General features: G+C 57.8%; 1 protein-coding gene across 3 annotated transcripts in view; it reads right to left on the minus strand.

Moving 5' to 3' along the window:
- The window catches only part of PAX2 (paired box 2), an 89,733-nt gene extending 75,735 nt beyond the window's left edge, over positions 1 to 13,998 (minus strand). Inside the window, exons 1-4 of one of the 3 annotated variants that reach the window (XM_076009849.1) lie at positions 13,830 to 13,998; positions 5,222 to 5,352; positions 4,500 to 4,577; positions 2,975 to 3,085 (exon numbers count right to left, since the gene is read on the minus strand). In XM_076009849.1, the coding sequence (XP_075865964.1) occupies positions 2,975 to 3,017 (43 nt within the window). In that variant the 5' untranslated portion in view covers positions 3,018 to 3,085; positions 4,500 to 4,577; positions 5,222 to 5,352; positions 13,830 to 13,998. Of the gene's footprint in view, positions 1 to 2,974; positions 3,086 to 4,499; positions 4,578 to 5,221; positions 5,353 to 7,663; positions 7,739 to 13,829 lie in introns of those variants that run through there. The other 2 variants (XM_076009848.1, XM_076009847.1) reach the window with 2 other exon arrangements.
- Positions 13,999 to 15,154: the final 1,156 nt, after the last annotated feature.

Consider the following 15,154-nt stretch of genomic DNA (forward strand, 5'->3'; position numbering starts at 1 on the left):
GGGCTAGGAGGCGAAGATTTTGGGGTGGGGGTGCGGTTAGGGCCCAGTTGACTCTTCATCAGAACCCGGAGCACAGAGAGGGCTAAATCCCTGGCACACGCACACCTTTGCTCTCTCTATCCTTCTACTTATTTTTAATCGGAATTTTTCTTTCCTTGTGTTTTTGTTTTGTTTTGAATTGGGAGTTTTTATTTCCTTTATGATTTTTATCTTTAGGTCGGGCCATATTTCCCTCTCATCTCCCTAGTGTCTAAAGCGGAGGAGAGAAGGTGGAAGAGGCAGGGGCCGGAGTCTGCTGCGCTAAGAGACGGTGGCGGAGAGCAGTGGGGCTGCGGGTAGCAGGGGAGAACGCAGGGTGCTTGGGCTCGCCCGCCTGCCGCGCCGGGCTGCGCGGGGCTGGGGGCTCATCATCTCACCCAGGTTACATGGCACCAACCGCCCCAGTGGGTTGAGGACTCTCGGGGCACCCTGTGTAGCCGGCCCAAGCCAGCTCGCATCTCTCCGATCTCGCAGACCTAGGCAGCCGGCCAGGAAACCGAGCGGCAAGGGCGTTTGCTCTCCTAGACAAGAGGAGGGCACTGAGTTTCCAACCCGGCTGCAGCGCGAGCTCCTAATCTCCCAGCCGAGGCGGCCTCCAGGTGCCAGGCCTGAAGGGGCTGCTCAGTGCCCCATTCTCTCTGGCCTGCAGCAGTCTAGAAATCCTGCACCCAGAGCGATCAACCAGGAGCCGCAGTTATTGAGCAATCCAAGGCCAGAGACTTGTAGCGGCCGAGACGGGCCCGACCAACCGGCAACCTGAAGCCCCTGCACTGCTAACCTCAAGCGAGTTTCGGAGAAAGCGGGGACATCTGCGACACCCCCCTCGTTCTTCTCCAGTCCCCTTCTGGGGGGACCTAGAGCAAGCTTGGGTGAAACCCCTGGGGAAAGGCTTCTGATTGGGCTGCTGGGGGAAGCTGGAATCTCTTATTTTATCCCCCCCTTTAATCTCCCTATCTCTAGCCCCACTCCTCAGCCCTCCCCTCCCTCCAAACCCCTACCATCAATAATTTAGGCCCCGAGAGAACTCGCGTTACCGGCATGAAAAGGCGGCAGCTGCGGGCAGATTAAAGATGAATAATTCAGCCTTCCCGGGCTCCTGGCCCGGCCCCTCGTCCCCAATCTAAGGGCTGGGGATGAGAAGGGGGCACGGAGGGAGTCCAGGGCTAAGGGTCGGCCGCGAGCGGGCGCTGAGTCCGCCCGGAATGCGCCACTGCCGCCGCCGGCACCAATTAGGGCTGCGGCGGCTCGGCCGCCAGTCCGCCGGCCGCGCTGCGGCTCTCTCCCCTGCTCCGACCTCCTTCCGTTGGGCCTTGCTCCCCTTTGGGTTTCAAAGTGGCTCCCGTGGGCGGTCAGGACTCAGCGAATCCCCGGCGGAATCGGCAAGAGAGGAGAGAGCTGTGGCAGCCCGGCCGCGAGGCAGGCAGGCCGGGCGAAGACGGCGTGCGGACCCGGTTCCGCTCCCTCCGAAAAGGAGCGGGGCTTTCCCGCCCGGAGAACCGTAGCGGCCTGATGCCTTCGGCTCGGATTGCCTGTGCTTGAAAATTATTTAGAGAAATATATTTTATCCTACGAGTGTTTTTTAAAGCTCCCCCTGTTAATGCTAAATATATGCTTACAGAAAAACACAGCTCTCCCTCCTTGGCGTTCTTGTCCTAAGGGATAGATCCAAGCCAGGTCTAAAAAGTTTCCTTGTGAAAAGTTACAAATTATCCTTAATTATTAATCTACAGATGGGGAGGAGTTTTCTATTTAGAATTTTATCTTAGAAAAAAGCCTGCAAAAAAAAATCTCAGAGTAGTTTTCCTAAGCTAAAGACATGACATAAATTAGATAAATTCAAATGCATTAAAATAATTCCTTTTTTGCTATTTTTCTATTTTTCTTCCCTTCTTCTCTTTTTTTCTGTAACATCATTTCAATTTTTTCTTTGATTTCCTTTCTCTTGTTTTGATTTCTCTTTTTCTTTCATCCCAGCTTTGGCATTTGCCATCCTTTTGTTCTTTCCCCCTCATTTTTTTTGCTCTTTGCTGAGCCCGTGGCCAGGCTGCTGGCTGCAGGGGGAGTGGGAAGCAGGCAAGGAGAATCTAGAACTGAGAGCAGAGCTGTACTCTGCCCAAGGCCCACCTGGAAGGCTGCGCTACTGTTGGCTTCCTGACTTCAATTTCTTCTGGAACCTCTCTTTGTTTTTAGAGCATCTCCCAGGCAGAGGCTAGGAAAAATGACCGCTGTCTTGACAACCTCGGATTCCCAACCAAAGGAGAAGGGAAGGGGAAGGAAAGGGAAGGGAGATGGGAAAGAAAGAAAGAGGAAGGAAATATACCAAACGAGCCCACAAGAAGCCTTGGCTGGGCTGGAAGGGCCCGGAGATGCTGAGAGCTGAGGGTCAGAAGGGGGCACCCCACCCCCACACTTTTCTGTCCGATTGTCCTGACACTAGGCTGCCCTGAGCGTGGAGTCTCCTGGACACCCACAACTCTTAAGTTTGAGAAAGGTAGAGATGAGAGGAGGAAGGAGGGGGGAGGCAAATAGAAAAGAGAAAACAACAAAACACAACACCCCAAAAACTGCCTGCCAATTAGTACCCCAGCCCAGGGCAAGAGGCTGACTAGGGAGTGGGTGGCTGGAACCAAGGGCTGGGCGCAGTGGATCCCATGACCTAAGGAGCAGGTGGAAGGAGCAAAGGTAGGTGATGGGCATCAAGGCAGGCAGGCAGGCAGAGGAATAAGTCTGGGTGACAGAAGGCAAAAGGGAGAGAAGCTGGAGGCGTAAGAAACACTAGGCAAGGGAAAGAGGAAGAATGAAAGGAGGGACCAGGAGAAGCCAGCGTGGCCTCCAGGATGGGACCTGAGCGCGGGTGCCGGGGGCCAACCTGGAACTGCACAGGGTTGGGACGGAGAGCCCCGAGCCAGGACAGGAGCCGGGCGCCGGTACTCACGGTGCATCGCGGAGAAGGGGTCTGCTTTGCAGTGCATATCCATGGGGAGGCAGAGGAGAGGGAGCAGCGCGGCCGCCGCCGCCGTGTCGCCTCGCAAACTCAACTTCAGGACTTGAGGAGAAAAGGGAGGGACGGTGGGGGAGGGAGGATGAGCGGGCGCCCGGCTGCTGCGGGGCACGCGGGGGCGGGGGGGCGCCGCGCTGAGCTCTCGGTGGCTGCTCCGAGCTGGCCGAGGCTTGCCACCGCAGCTGCCGCAACTTCCCACCGTCGGGGCGCGGGGCTGGGCAGTCAGCAGAGCGGCCCCGGGGCGGCGGGCCGGGCCTGGGGACACTGGGGACGCATGGCTCGCGCTGCAGCCGCGGCCAAGGCTGAAGCCTGGCGGGGGAGGTGGCTCCCTCAGCTCCCCTGGAACCCGGTCATCAGAGAGGCGATCGGAGAGGGCGCGGGGCGGGGGCAGCGCGAGGGCGCCGGGAGGGGAGCGGGGCCGTTCCAAGTGCCGGCGAGTTGGCGAAGTTGGCAGAGAAGTAGCAATCCCAGGGATGTCCGAGCGGGCGCCAGCGGGAGGGGAGCGCTAGAGCCTGGCCCCCGCCCCCGGGAAAGGCTGGCGCACGCCGCCGCGGCCGAAGGGCCGGGAGGGAGGGAGGGAGCCGAGCGGCGCCGGCAGCTCTGGGCTGGCCCCAGGTGGGTTGCGGCTGCGAGAAGACTAGGCCAGAGACTGGAGCCTTGGCTCCGGGTGTGTGTCTCTCTAAAAGCTGCAAAGCCCCCTCCAGACCCCCTCCTCCTCCCCGCGCCGGGAGATGGATGACTTGTCAGACAAAGGCAATAGATTCCACCACTCTGTGATTCGCCAGCGCTGGAGCCCCGAGCTTCGGCGAGGAGGGCCCCGCGCCTGTCACTCCGGTGCCGGCAAGGGGGAGGGCAGGGGAGGGGGAAATGGGAGGGAAGAGCGAGCGAAGGAAGAGAGAGGGAGGCAGGGAGGGAGGGAGGGAGGGAGGGGAGCGGGCCAGGGGGAGGAGGAATGGGAGCCCGGGATTAAAACTACACTGAGAAACGAAACTCGCCGATAAGATAAACGTTAGATAAGGATAAAGAGCGGCCAGTCTAATGAATATTCAGGCAACGACAGAGGGCCGCGGAGCGCGCGGCGCTGAAAAGCCAGGCTTTCAGTTCCAACTCGCCCAGCCCTGCCATGCACCGGCCAGTGCCCGCGTGGGCCGGTGGGCCGCGCGGCCCCAGGCCGGGTTCGCATCCGTAGCCCCAAACCTACTACCCTCACCTATGCGTTCCCTTCCGTTCCTTCCTGGCTCTTCCTCTTTGGTTCTTCCCTTTCGCTTTTCCCTCTTGAGGTACCTCCCCACCCACGCACCCCCAATTCGCATTCTGGGGGAAAGTACCCAGCAGTTTTTCCTCTCTTGTCCCACGCGCGGCTGCGCGCATGGCCTCCCTCGATCCCTAGCCCACTCGATCTGGCCAGTCCAGTGCGCTTGGTTTAGAATGGAGCTGGAGACCTCCGGCGAGCACCCACCTGCCTCGGTGGGACCCAATGGAAGACAGGAGAGCCGGAGACTTGATTCCTGGACTCTCAGGTGGCCAGGGATGGGGACTGGGGAGAGAAGACAGTACGCAGCGGCAGGTTAGTGGCGGCAGAGGATGCGGAAGACCCAGGCTTGCTCTCCCCGGCTGGGGAGAAGAGGAGGAGGCTTCGAACGCGGCTGAGCGCCGCCCGCTGCTAGCTCGGAGGATCCCGCGGATCCGGAGCGAGCGCAGGAGTCGCAGTGCGCCCGGCCAGCCCCACTCCTGCTGGAGCCGCTAGCCCAGCCTCCGCAGCCCTCGCCAGAGCTCGTTCCCTCGCTCACTAGGGTCTGCGTGCATGCACCAGGCAGGAGAAGCCCTTTGTCTCCTAACTGGTTAAGTACAGAATATCCGAGAGATCTTTATGAAATATTTTCCCTCGTCTCATAAATCATCTTGGCACTTCAGCTGATGTTTTAACTCTCTCTCCCTCCTTCGCTCCCTCCCCCCGCTTTCCTAGGTCTGCAAAAGGGCGGCTTCCCGAAGCCCGCGCTGCGCTGCGCTCTTGCTGCCTGGACCCGAGGTTTTTCCGGACTCTGTCAGAAGCCCCAGGTGCTCCGGGTAAGCGCCACGGACTTGCGCCCCTGTCCCTCTGGCCAGACGGCCTGGGCGGCGGATAGATTAACGCACCCGCCTGACTCAGCTCAACTCAGCCTACTACCGAGCGTCTCGTACCAGGTTTTCGGGGCTCGGACCAGGCTCAGCCGACAAGGTTCTGAGCCTCCCACTCCTTGGGCTGAATTCTCTGGGATCCCGGCATTTGCCCTCCTTCCTGGATCTTCCTGAGCCCCGTCAGCTTAATCCACCTGCGGGGGATAAAGTTTAGGAGGGGAAAAAAAACATTCCCCTCTTGATGCCCCCCTCCCAGCCCTCACCCCACTTCCGTTGGGCCGCGGAGCAGGTTCCCTCCCGCTAGAGGTTGAAAGCGCTTGGTCCGGCCCGAAGGTCAGTCTCTTCCTCTAGAGGCCTGCAGATGGCGCTCCCGGGTTTGCTTTGGCCTCACAACCCCACGAACACGCACTAACTTCGTGTGTGAAGCAAAAAAGGAAAACAGTTCGCGCAGCCTAAAAGGAACAGCTTCCAGGCCAGGGAGCAAGGGATCTCAGGTAGAATTAGCTGGTGCTGCCTTAGTTTCCTTTGGGGAAGTAACTAGCCCAGAATTGGGGGAGGAGGGAGAATTGAGGAAGGATCCTTACGGAGAGGTGTTCAGAACTAAAGTAAGCCTTGTCCCAGGTCTCCCTATGTGGGTCATCGAGGGGGTGGTCTTGGGGAGTCTGAACTATTGGAGGAACAAGACTGTGTAGAACCCCCTTTCCACACATAGGCTCAGATTTTTCTAGAACCAGCTAGACATATCTCCACATTACACATAGGGCACAGACAAGAATTTTCACAGATTGGGCAAGAAGGATTTTCACATTTTGTAGAGAAGGGGACTTAGTGCACAAAGTGTGTTGGAAGTTGTATTCACACACCTATCCTTCACATGCACCCTTCCATGATAGTCTAATTCCCAAGCAGCCCCCGAGAGCCCAGGCATCTGCTCCCGGGACCCTCTCCCTAGCACTGCGATAGCTGGACACACCCTCCTGCCAGGCTAGTCCCTGGCAGCTTCCTCCTTAGCCAACCCATTCCTGGGTCTGCAAAGTCAAAGAGCAATGCTCCCTGGTGATTCAGAACCCCTTTTAGCCAAGGCTCTGCCTTCTACTGGGGCTCTAGGATGAAGGGCTGGCCTCTCCCTCTGAGTCTGCCTTTCCTGTTCTTTTTCTATGGAGTCTAGTAGAGGGGGAAAAAGCAAGAAAGGAAAAAAAAAGGAAGAAAGAAGAGGAAAGAGGAAAAGAAAGGGAAAGAAAGAAAACAACCCAACCCCAAACACAACCCAGGCTCTGACCTGTCAGGGTTGGTTGCTTTTCCCGTCTGCCTCTAAATGAACCTTTTTTCTCTCTGGTGTTTTCAAAGCGGCCCTTCCACCCCCCAACCTAGGGGCATTTACACTTCAAACAAGGCACCCGCCTCCCTGCGGAAATTTAAAGGCAAATAAACTTTTGGGGAGTTGCTCTGATACCCATCTCGGGATTTGCTTCATTAGCCGCCTCTGTGCATCTGATCTGCCCAATAAATCTTCCTTGTGGATCTCGGTTCCTTCGCCTTCTCCGCTCCCTTCCCTGCTAGGCTAGCCCGGAGCCTAGCAGCCCCCACCCTTGCTTCCTCCCTCACCTCCTCCCTGGAGGCTGAGCTACTGCCGGCCTGGCTCTGCGGCTGGGTCATGCCTGCTCTGCCTGGGTGTAGGTGTTAGGAGGCGGGTAAGCACCCTTCTCCTCGTGTGTACCTGTGCTTGGGCGTCCCAAGCCAAGCCCAGTGCAATTCGCACCCACAAGCTCCCAAATGCTTTTGTGGGCATACTGTGCAGAAATGAAGTGCTCCCATAGACCCTGTTCACTATCCCCGCTGGCATCCATTCCCTTCTCGACTTTTCTGTTCGTTTGTTGGTTTCCCGTTCCCTGGCTCAGCGCTTTCTGCCCAGGCGAGAAAAGGCAGAGGCGTGGCTGCCTCCCCTCCGCCCGCAGGGCCCTGAACTCAGGTTCAGGCCCCCTGCCTCGAGCAGTTTGGGGAGGCAGCTGGGCCTTGGGGGACCTGGCGGGGACCACTGGCAGCCTCTGGAGCATCCCAGCCGTGCTCCTCCCCCGTGGCCTGGGCCTGCCTTCCTCCTTCCACCTCCCGGGGCGCGGCAAAGGGGAGCTAGGCCGGGGCTCTGAGGGAAGGGATTAGAAATTCCGAAATTAAATGTATCTCCCCAGGAAATGCTCCCCACCGCGCGGACCAAATTAAACGCATTAAAGTTCAGGGGGGAAAAAGCTGTTTAGAATCAAGGGGGGAAAAACTAGTCCGAAGGGAAGAGAAGCAGAAGCGAAGAAGGGAAGAGAGCAGGGTGGAGCCGAGCTACAGCTCCGCAGTCGAGCTCCATTTCTGGATTATTCCCAGTTTGAGAAGTCACCACCACTATCACCAGAAAGAAAAGAGAAAGAAAAAAAAAGTTGTGACAATCGAACTCTGGGACGGACGCACAACAGCCAGTCCACTCGCCCTCAGGATCCTGGCGCACCCGGGGGCGCCTACCCTCTGCAGTCAGATCCCGGGCAGCCGGGCGCTCGCACCGGCCGCGTCTCCAGTTGGGCCTGACCGGCTCCCGCCAGGCCCTTTCCCCTCCTCCCCCAACCTTCTCTCCCCGCCCCTCCCCCTGCCTAGCCCTCTGGTCACGTTGGAGGATGGGTTTTTTTTTTTTTTTTTGGAAGAGCTTCTGGTACAATATGGAGCACCATGGGCTGCAATTTCACACTCCACAGCACATTCCCCCTAAAGCTACTTTCTTTTTTTTTCATCTAAGACCCCCTAATTTCTGTTTCCTCGCTCCCTCCCTTGCTCCCTCCTCCCTCCTGCTCTCACTCTTCTTTTCCCGCTTTTGTTCTCAATATTTGGGCTCCCTGCGTGAAGGGGGGGCGCGGGGGGCGCCTGACTCTGGCCTGAGCGGTCTGTTGGTTCTGTGGAGGCTGCGCGCACGTGCTGGGTCTTTACCCCCTGCCCCTCCCCCTTTAACCCGCTTCCTCTCACAAGAGGTCCTAGCGACCTGCCTGGCCCTTCGCAGCTCCTTTGAGGGGCAGCGACAATGTAAGCCACTTGGCCACCAAAGCTGCCTCTTAGTGGCACGGGCCAGCCAGGTGGCTGCCACCCGTGGGTCACCCGACTGGGGGGCTGGAAAAAGTCAAGCCAGGAGAAACCGGGCCAGCAGTCTACAGGACAGGAGTGGAAGGCCCTGTCCAACAGAGAACAAACTAGAAGGGTGAGGGAAGGAGCCCAGTGAGAGCCTGGTACTCTTGGCTCAGACCTGGATGCCACCTCCCCAGGCACCCATGGACCTCTGCACAGTTAAAGGGGCTACTAACCTCATAGCCTACAGAAAAAAGCAGCAGCCGCTACATGTATAGTCCCTTTGCTTCTTTGGGCCTCAGTTTTCTTATCTATAAAGTGGGGATAATTTCACTTGTCTTGTTTACACCATGGAGCTAACCAAAGGGATTTGGGGGGAAAAATTACTATAGCAGATTATGGAGTAAATGCTCAGCTTTCTGAACCCTTAACTTTCCATAAAGAGGTAAGGGAGGAATCTGAGCCCATAGGCAGGGCAGGGAAGTGACGTTTTCCATCCAACTTCTAGCCTATAAAGGTTACTGGGGATTCATCACCGCACCCCCTTCCTGTGTTCCTCCCTTTCAGGATATTTTCCCCTTTCCATTGACTATACCACAGGTTTATTTCTGAGTCCTCAGTCTATCCCTCCTGCCACTCCTCCATCCCCACTTCCTGCACCCCCTCCCCACTGCACAAGCGCAGCTGCTAGAGGATCAGTTAAATTCCTCACCGCCGCCCCCCCCCCATAGCCGGGTTAATTGTGGCCTCAGGCACGGTCCCCTTCAGCCAGTCCGCCAAAACCATTGGGAGGAGCTGGCCCATTGGCGGAGACTTGGAGAAGGAAATCCCGTCCGGTCCGGTTCCAAACAAAGAAAGTTGGTCCTTCCAGGACCTGCAGTCAATCTGCCAGAGCAGAGATGAGACCGTGGGGAGAGGCCTGATGGGGGAGGCATGCAAGGAGACAGGAGGGGAAGAAAGAGGACAAGAAAGGGGCACTGGGTGAACTGAGAAGACACCTGCCTCTGAAAGGCCTGAAGAGCTGGTTTGGGGCAAGCGAGGTCCCCACAAGGCCAGCTGCCTCTTCCCATCCTCCCTAAGCGAGGGTGAGAGTCCGACTGAGGCTGGACGCCCGTGGCGAAGTAGGGATTGGCCCTCTTCTCAGTCGGGCCCGGAGCCCGCGGCCTGACCAGGCTGGGGTCGAGGGAGACAGTGCAGTCCAACCGGAACGTCCCCGGGTTACCCACCACCTCCGCCGACGGAGGGGGCTGCGGAGGGAGGAGACAGGCGGCAGCAAGGGGCAGCCGAAAGGGGACGGAGTGCAGGGCAAGGGGAGTGCTACTCCAGATACCTGGAGACAGGAGGGAGCGATATAGCCACAGGGAAAAGAAGGGGCCAGAGCGGGAGAGAGCGCAGCAGCGCTGAGGAACAGTTGGGGAGGGGCGGGAGAACCGGGGCCGAGTTTCTCCGGAGTTGCGAGCAGACACCAAAGCCACCGTCTCGGATCCATCCGCGGCGCGCCCGCCCTCCCTTCCTCCTCTCTCAGCAGCTGTGTGGATGTGAGGAGCAGGCGGAGAGCGCGCCACAGCCGGGAGCGGGTAAGGCAGGGGGACACCCGCCAGCAAGACAGGGAGACGGAAGGGCTGGGACACCAAGGCAGGAGGCAGGATAGAGACAAAGGACCAGAGTGGAGGGGAAAGGGGACAAGGGGCGAGAGGGAATAGCTAAGACAGGGAGAGGCCCGAGGAAAAGGGGTGTCTCAGGGGCTGGCCCAGGTTTGTGTACTCCTGCCTGCTCCGCCCACGCCCAGCCTGTAGCCGGGATGTCCCCGGGGCTCCTGGCGGCCTCGGGTCGGGTGTGAGGGTGTCGCTGGGAGTTGCTGTGGCTGTGGAGCTGTGTAAGTGTGTGCGCGCGTGTATGCGTGCGCGCGTCACGGCACGGGCAGGCGGAGGAAGGGGTAGGGAGGGGAGTGCCCTTGCTGTAGGCTTAGACCCCTGCACCAGGCCACCGCAAGCCTCCGCCCTCCACAGTCCAGAGCCGTCCATTCCCCGAACTTGAAACAAAAAGGCTGAACCGAATCCCTCAGGAGCCAGGAAAAGATCTCTTTCTGGAAAAAGCGCTTTGGTTTGAGACTTTAAGGGTCACCTGCATCCAGGACTATTTCTTTTTCTTTCTTTTTTTTTTTTTTTTTTTTTTTTTTTTTTTTTTTTTTTAGACAGAGTCTCGATTTGTTGCCCAGGCTACAGTGAGTGCCGTAGCGTTAGCCTAGCTCACAGCAACCTCAAACTCCTGGGCTCAAGCAATCCTGCTGCCTCAGCCTCCCGAGTAGCTGGGACTACAGGCATGCGCCACCATGCCTGGCTAATTTTTTCTATATATATTAGTTGGCCAATTAATTTCTTTCTATTTATAGTAGAGACGGGGGTCTCGTTCTTGCTCAGGCTGGTTTCAAACTCCTGACCTCAAGCAATCCGCCCGCCTCTGCCTCCCAGAGTACTAGGATTACAAGTGTGAGCCACTGCGCCCTGCCTTCCAGGACTATTTCTTAACTTTCTATAACTGTTCCTAGAAAAGAAAAGGTGCAAGGTAAATCTCGGACCAAAAAAGGTCCTAGGAGTTAGCTAGACCTGGGGATAACGAATACATTGAAGAAACCAACTAGTGGAGAAAGGGATCTCCTTTCAGTTTCTAAATCAATTAAGGAGAATTTCTGTGTCTCCTTGGGGGTTGAACGTCTCTTGGTGAGCCAATCGTGTAAGTGTGAGTGTTGTGAGGGTGTGTAAAAAGTATGTGTGTGTGGGGGGTAGTGGCAAAGGGTGTCTAGGCAGACAGCTGTGTTCCAGGCGGGGCAGAGAGAGGAGCCCAGGACCCATATCCAGCACCTCCCCTCCTCCCTCTGTTCTCAGCCTGGGCTGCTCCGAGGCCAAGGCCTCCGCAGCCTCTTCCAGCGGGGCCGCCAATCAATCCTGCAGGTCAACACAGCAATTAATAACAGGGTGAGGAGGCCTGGCAAAAGAGGGCGGGGAGGCGTCAGGCTGTGTCTCCCGCAGGCTCAGAGGGCCCGGCAACCAGACAAGGGGGGGGGGGTTCTGAGGGTAGAAAGAAATCTGGGAACTCAGTGTAGGCCTGGGAGAGGGCCCAGGGCCTCTGGAGGGAGAGACAGGGGACTAGCAACAGGGAGCCAGAGAGCCACCTGGGACAGGGCAGCGGAGAAAAAGGGAGGACATCCAATGAACGGCTTGTTTTTATGGTTCTGGGGGTATGGGCGGCGATAGTTGAAGACCACAATTGTCCTAGTTGCTGATTCTCTCCCCTTACCCCTTCCCTCGCCCTTTCGCATGGTTTTCGCTGCTCTGGAGCAGGCTCAGTGAGACTAAATAAAACCCGCATACTTCGCAAACCCCGCTGCAGCGGTTGCGCCGGGGCGTCCGACAGGCACGCTCAGTCACGCGCGTCTGTCATTGTCATTTTGTGCTAGCCGGATGGTGCCAAAAAGGGCGCAGGGCCGTCTAGGGGACGAAGGGCCCCGGGGCCCCGGGCCGGGGTTATACCCGGGTCAAACGTGGCTATGGAAGGGATAAGACCAGGGGAGCGGGAAGGAAGAGGCAGGCCAGAAAGAGGCAGGGCGCGGTGAAAAGAGAAGGAAAGAGAGAAGGCGGCCGGGAGGGCGGAAGACTGCGGCTCGGCTTGAGGGGCCCCTGGAAGGCTGTTTCCTTCTCACACGCAGCCCTGCCTCCTGCCCCGCTCCGCAGCTGCTCCCCACCCTTCCGCGAGCTGCGTCTGCCTGGAATGCGAGCCCCGCACGGGCAAAGGCGGGAAAGGAAGGACGGGAATGGGAGCGCGGTGCGCAGCCGGGCCGCTAAGCCCAGAGGCCGGGAGCAGCTGCCCTAACCCGCCAGGCGCAGGTAGGCGCAGGCGCCTCTGGGTAAGTGGGAAGCGCCCTGGTCTCTCCCGGAGTAGTCCGAACGCCAGGAAACCTGGGATGAGGACCGTGATCGGCTCCAGGGATGCCCCCATCGCTCTGCTTTCTCCTTCCGGAAGCTCTGGGGAGGAGGCCTGGATGCCTCTGCTGGGAGACTTGCAGGGACTGGGAACCTGGTCCACCCCAGGCCTGCAAGGCAGGGAGAGCCGCCTGCCCAGAGGGAAAATGCGAGTATCAGGAGCCTGAGCAAACAGGGACAGAGAAGGAGGGAGGGGTGGGGACCCAAGGCGTCAGGAGGTAAAATAGATTTCAGAGGGAGTGAAGAAGAGAGAATCCCTGTTCCAGAGAGGAAGAAAGGGGGAGAGCGGTTTCCAGGAAGACCCAGACATTAGGTCTGTCCTTGGGCTGCATATTTATACGGTCGAGGGGGTGCACAGATGGGCTCTCAATTGAATTCCATCTTCAACACCATCAGAGATTGATTTTGTACTCGCTTTTAATTTTGCCATAATTAATTAGATCATTACAACTGTTTGCTATTGATCTCCCTACTTAAACCTCTGGTGCAGAGGGTATGCCCAAAGCCCTAAAAACCCAAGAGGCCACAGTCAACAGTCCTGGGGGCCCAGGTTCTGCAGTGGGGACAAGACCCCAGGAGGGAAATGGGGACAGCCCAGGGATTGGACCAAGAAGCTAAAGCAAAGATAGTGCTGGGGGTGGGACCTGAATTAGCTGAATCAATTGGAACCTAAGCTGGTGGAGTGGGGGCAAGGAATGAGATTTGGAGAAGATGAGGAGGGAGTCAAAAAAGGCCCAGAGTTAGGCCTTTACCTCGGTGGAATTATTTGGAAAACTCTGGAAACCTGATCCAACTCTTTCTCCTCTCCCTTCCCACCAATCCAAAATTAAGCTTGGCCACATACTTTCCCAGCCCTGCACTATACCGGGGCACCTAATGGTCGGTCGGTCGGTCAGAGCTGAGTTGGCAGGCCTGGGGGCAGAGGGAGAGGAAAAAATTAAAAAGAGAGCAGCCCTCCACTCCCTTGGCCATTTGAGTAAAGTTTCACATTCTCCTCTCCACTTGGGTTCCCAGGGGCCTGCCACCTCTTCTCTAGGCCTCCCTTGAGTCTCTTTTAATTTTTTGAGCAGAGCCTTCTCCCCACACTTACACACATCCACACTAGTGTTTGTAATCAAATACACAAGACCCTCACACGCAGGTGCACACAGGCATGTGCACATAGCATTTCCCCACCCGCTGGCATAGGTGCTGGCCCACGCCCACTCTCCCTTCCCTCTGGAAACTAAGGCTTTCCCAATGCTCTCAACTTGGAGGAGGCTGTGCAAAATATTTACATGCCAAGAGAAAGTGGAAAGTCCTAAACACAACAGAAAGGAAAAGGCAACTTCTGCAAAGAGACCAAGAGAAGTTGTAAAACTCACGTTTTCTGAGTGGAAAGTTTTTAGCAGAAGAGTTGGAGGACACTGGGAGGGAGGGTCCAGGAGTCCCAGTGGTGGGGACAGTCCCCAGAGCCTCAGTCCCCAGCCCTTACAGTCGCCCGCGTGGTCCCAAGCAGAGGAAAGAAAGAGTGGGGTACGCCCAGGCCTTGGCCACCCCCATCCCTCTCCGATGCTCCCACGCCCTTGCCTACAGCGCTGACGGGTCTCTCCTCTTACCTGCCGGACCCGCGCGCCCTTCCATGCTGTGCTCCCCGCTGCCGCCTCCTGGGCCTGGGTCTGACTTCCGCGCTCCTCCGCCGCCCGACAACCCGTCTCGTTTTTTGCCGCCGCCACCCGCAGATCTGGGCGCAGCCACCCAAGACCGAGCAGCTCAGATAACCCAGGCTGCTCGCCGCCGCGGCTGTGTGCTCCGCTCGCGCCCGCACTCGCACACCCGGCCGCGCCGAGGCACAGCCACACGCCAAGGAGCCCCGGGCTCTCCGCCCGCGCACACGCGCGCACACGCACCGAGGCCCCCAGCCAGCCGCAGGCAAGCCGACACTCTCGCGGCCGCAGGCACCCACAGACCGACTGAATCCCCGGTCTAGATGCCGCACACCCTCTCACCCCACCCCCTCTTCCTCACTGTCACAACTCCCCTTCCGTCCTACAGCCTCGCCTGCGGGGGGGGGGGGGTGTCCTCCCTCTCACCTACTCCCCAACTTTGTGCTGTTCGCCTTCCCCAGCACTAGCTCCACAGACTGCCACACGCCCCCGTCCCAGCCTCAGTCTCCAAGATCTCCACAGGCCTGTCCCCACTTCCTCAGGCCACACAGTTGTTCCTGGAGGTCCCTGTCATCACTGTATTCATGATCACTAAATCCCTCACAGGCTCTCCTTGCCCTGGATTCCTTTTTTCTTTTTAAACTCAATAAAAGAGAAAAGTCCTGGCTTCCTTGCCAGTGACATGGTGAGGACACCCCACTCCTCCTAAGCTCCTGCTACGCTCACATGGCCACCCTCTGGAAACATGCCTCTCCACAGCAGTCTGGTCTCCTCACCCCAGTCTCTTGGACCCTCTGACTCACTCTCTCCTCTCCATGCACACTGCTGCTTTCATTCCTGATCAAAGGCCCACTTTAACTTTGTCCCACATCATGCCTCCCTAATCTGGAGATCTGGAATCTACACCTCTCACACCTTGGTCACAAATTCTCTATCAAATCTCTCACACACCACCTTTCTCATATGTACCCTCAGATTTCCATTTCTTATACACTCACATGCCTCCTGAGCACTACTGCTCCCACTTCTGCTTTCCCCATGTTTCCTTTCTCATTTGCTCCACTTAATGCTCCCCCCCCCCATTGCCCTGGGCCTGACAGGGAAACAGAGAGAGGCTGTGGGGAAAGTGCTGGGTAAGCCCCAGTGTGCAGGCAGAGAGGCCTGTGGCTGGCCTCATCTCTGCACACACTCCAGGCCCTGAGCAGAAAGGCACCAAGGCAAGGGGCAGGATGCAGGTCCACTGGGCCCACTTCCCTTAGAACCTGGAAGCCATCTAC

This window comes from Microcebus murinus, chromosome 14 (assembly GCF_040939455.1).
Source record: "Microcebus murinus isolate Inina chromosome 14, M.murinus_Inina_mat1.0, whole genome shotgun sequence".
Taxonomy (NCBI): Eukaryota; Metazoa; Chordata; class Mammalia; order Primates; family Cheirogaleidae; genus Microcebus; species Microcebus murinus.